The 2,941-nt window shown below is 30.3% G+C and overlaps 1 protein-coding gene across 1 annotated transcript; it reads right to left on the bottom strand.

Moving 5' to 3' along the window:
• Positions 1-201: 201 nt before the first annotated feature.
• LOC107940602 (probable 2-oxoglutarate-dependent dioxygenase AOP1) lies at positions 202-1,943 on the bottom strand. Its single transcript, XM_016874042.2, has 3 exons — positions 1,453-1,943; positions 1,025-1,340; positions 202-629 (listed from the first exon to the last, which is right to left on the bottom strand). The coding sequence occupies exons 1-3, from the start codon at positions 1,827-1,829 to the stop codon at positions 357-359; spliced, it is 966 nt and encodes a 321-aa protein (XP_016729531.1). The 5' UTR covers positions 1,830-1,943; the 3' UTR covers positions 202-356.
• Positions 1,944-2,941: the final 998 nt, after the last annotated feature.

Genomic DNA, 2,941 nt, shown 5'->3' on the forward strand with positions numbered 1-2,941 from the left:
AATCCTTTCTCAAATGAAAAGTTGTGGTGTTCCAAATTTTGGAAATTTTTTTATGGTAAGGCGGAAAATCTTTTTCCCATATTTATACTTTGCTGGTGATGCTTTTAGCAATTTATTTGCTTAATAATATGTTAAAGGTTTTTGTTTTTGTTTTCAAAGGCTGTAACTTTTTAGAGTATTCTCCTTTATGGCGTCTTGCACTTTTATTAATAAAATTTTCTTTAATGAGAAAAAAAAAACTACAACATGGTAATACATTACAAGAATGGAAATCCCAAGTATAGGACTCCATTTATTATTTGTAACATTAATTTAATACTAAAATTGGGCTTTTACTTGTTGATATCGGTATGCATTTAATTGGAAACCGGTGGTGAAAGAGAAGCATAGGCGTGGAGCAGTTCACCGCTGTCGATGTGCTTTGCTGGGTCAGAAATGGCATAAAGGAAGAAGTCCATGAAATCGAATTCCTTGAAAAGCTGAGGATGTTTTTCATCTATAAGTTCTTTGGGTGCCTTAATTATTGTACCTTCATTTGGAATGATAAAGGCTGCTATAGAATATCGATCTTTGTCTCCGCTCATCATCACTCTGTGATTCACTGGTTTCAATCTCCCATTACTCCATGCCTTCAATTTCCAAAATCAACATCAATTAATATTTTATGATAATTATTCACTTTTAACATCAATAATCTAATCTCATTATATTTTTTTATCATGAGCAAAGTAAAAAGGTTATTCAAAATCTTAAACTCGAGATCTTATGCCAACATCAATAAGTAATTTATGGTAATTATTCACATTAAAAATTTGATCTAATATATATATATATTGAGAAGCTAAAAGAAGGGTTGTCCAAGATTTGAATTCAAGACTTAATCAAACTTGGAACTCAAAGATAGTACCCCAAGGGACACTTAACTTGGTTTTGACTCTTATGTTGCTTGTTCTATTCACATAGAATATTTATGTTAAGTTTTAAATAAATTCAAAGGTGAATTAATCAAATATATAAAAAGTACCTTGAGAGGATCTCCAACAATAAAAACAAAGGAAGAAGGAGATAAATTAGTCAACTTAATCCATTGGTCATTATTGACCTCAATTTCCAGCCCTGATTTGTCCTCACAAATGAGTGTGCTAATTGGTTTATCAGTATGAGCAAAGAATCCTCTCTCATACTCCCCAGGCGGAGGGGCCAGGTATTTCATCATCCGCACCAACGTTTTGTAGTTCATCTTCAGTGAATCCTCCTGTAATCCGTAACTATCAGTTAGCATTAACCAAATTAACTTGTTCAGCTCCTCCATTTGCGTCGCTAGGGTATGTATAGTGTCACTGAAAACAAAATAGCAAAATAAAAAGTCAATAATTCCTACTCATTTGAATCAAAATTGATCTGAAATCAACACAACCTACAAAATTAGAAAGGTAAAAGAATTTTTCTTACGTAAAGCGTGGCTGGCCATTAGGCCACATAAGTTGAGCAAAGTTGTTAACAGAATCATAGTTGGAGGCATCTGCGACTCCAAAGCCTTCATACAACATAGAAACCTGCTCGCATGGTCCAACCCAACCATGGCAAGGCAAGGGACTGGTGTTCTTCTGTTTCCTCTCCACTGGGACCTCAACTAGTTCTTTCTGCAATTCAAATGCATCCTCTCGGATTTTTGTTGATATCTTTTTGTACACCACATCGAAACAACCAAAAGTCTCACAAGCCTCTCGAACCCTCTTGCACAAACGGTTCCACCCTTCGGTTCCTCGCTTCAAATCCGATGAACGTAACTCAATGGTTGGGAACTCAATTTCAGCATCAATAGCCATGTTCTTAACTTTCTTTTATGCTCTAAGGAAATGTTTTCTTAAACTAAATCAGCTTGTAAGCTAACTTGGTTTCTCTTTGTGTAGGGATTTAGGTCTATTTATAGTGGTTTCTTTTTTTTCTCAAAGGTGGCGGGGCGTAGTGAAACTTTAACAAACAACCTTTATCTCTATACATTCCTAGTTTTAAGCATGCATTTTTTATTTACTAAAAAAATGTACAAACAATTATATTTATTTAAAAAAGTAATTAAATTTATTTGTGTATTAAAATATTTGGCAGTCAACAATTGTATTATAGTCAAGATTAAAACCTATTTAATTACTTATAAATAAGAATGTTTCCCTTTTTCTTCCATTTGAATGATTCAAATATCAGTGTAATTTACGGTTACTTGTTAGCTCTCGAAGTCCATCAATAATGCATATAATATATCTGTATTTTAAGTCTAGTAGATAATTGTCCATTATTTTGAGAAAAAAATTAGGTTTCCATCAAAATCATCACGATTTATATTTACTAATTAAACATTGTAAGATATTATGTATCAATTTTATGTAATAAATATTAGAATCGTTTTTCGCATGAACAATAATAATATCATTATTACCTATTAACAATAATAATAACATTAACAGTTGTGAAGTCAGAAATTTTTTTTATATGTTTTTACAATAATAAAATTATAATTTTACCATTTTAATTTAAATAGTTTATATCTTTTTAGTTTTAAAAAGATTAAATCAATTTTTTATAATTTTTAAAAAGATCAAAATGTAAATTTACTATTACTAATTTAAAATTTTATAAATTATAAAGATACCTAAATAAATAAAAAATCATTTTAGTAGGGAACAAGGTCTTTGCTAGTCTCCTGATTTCGCCATTCATTAGTAACCTAGAGAGAGGTGCATCGTAAAAAACAAAAACAATATCGTACAAGTAGATGATGATATGATAATCTACCTATAGTTATTTTAAATGTTTAACCCATGACATCAGGGACAAAGTTAAAAAATCACTTTAATGAGATCAAAGATAAATCATAAATTATTGAGAAATGAAATTAAATGTAATTTTATCATTATACTAACATATAATTTTATAAAATTTT

The sequence above is a fragment of the Gossypium hirsutum genome, chromosome A13 (genome assembly GCF_007990345.1).
Source record: "Gossypium hirsutum isolate 1008001.06 chromosome A13, Gossypium_hirsutum_v2.1, whole genome shotgun sequence".
Lineage (NCBI taxonomy): Eukaryota > Viridiplantae > Streptophyta > Magnoliopsida > Malvales > Malvaceae > Gossypium > Gossypium hirsutum.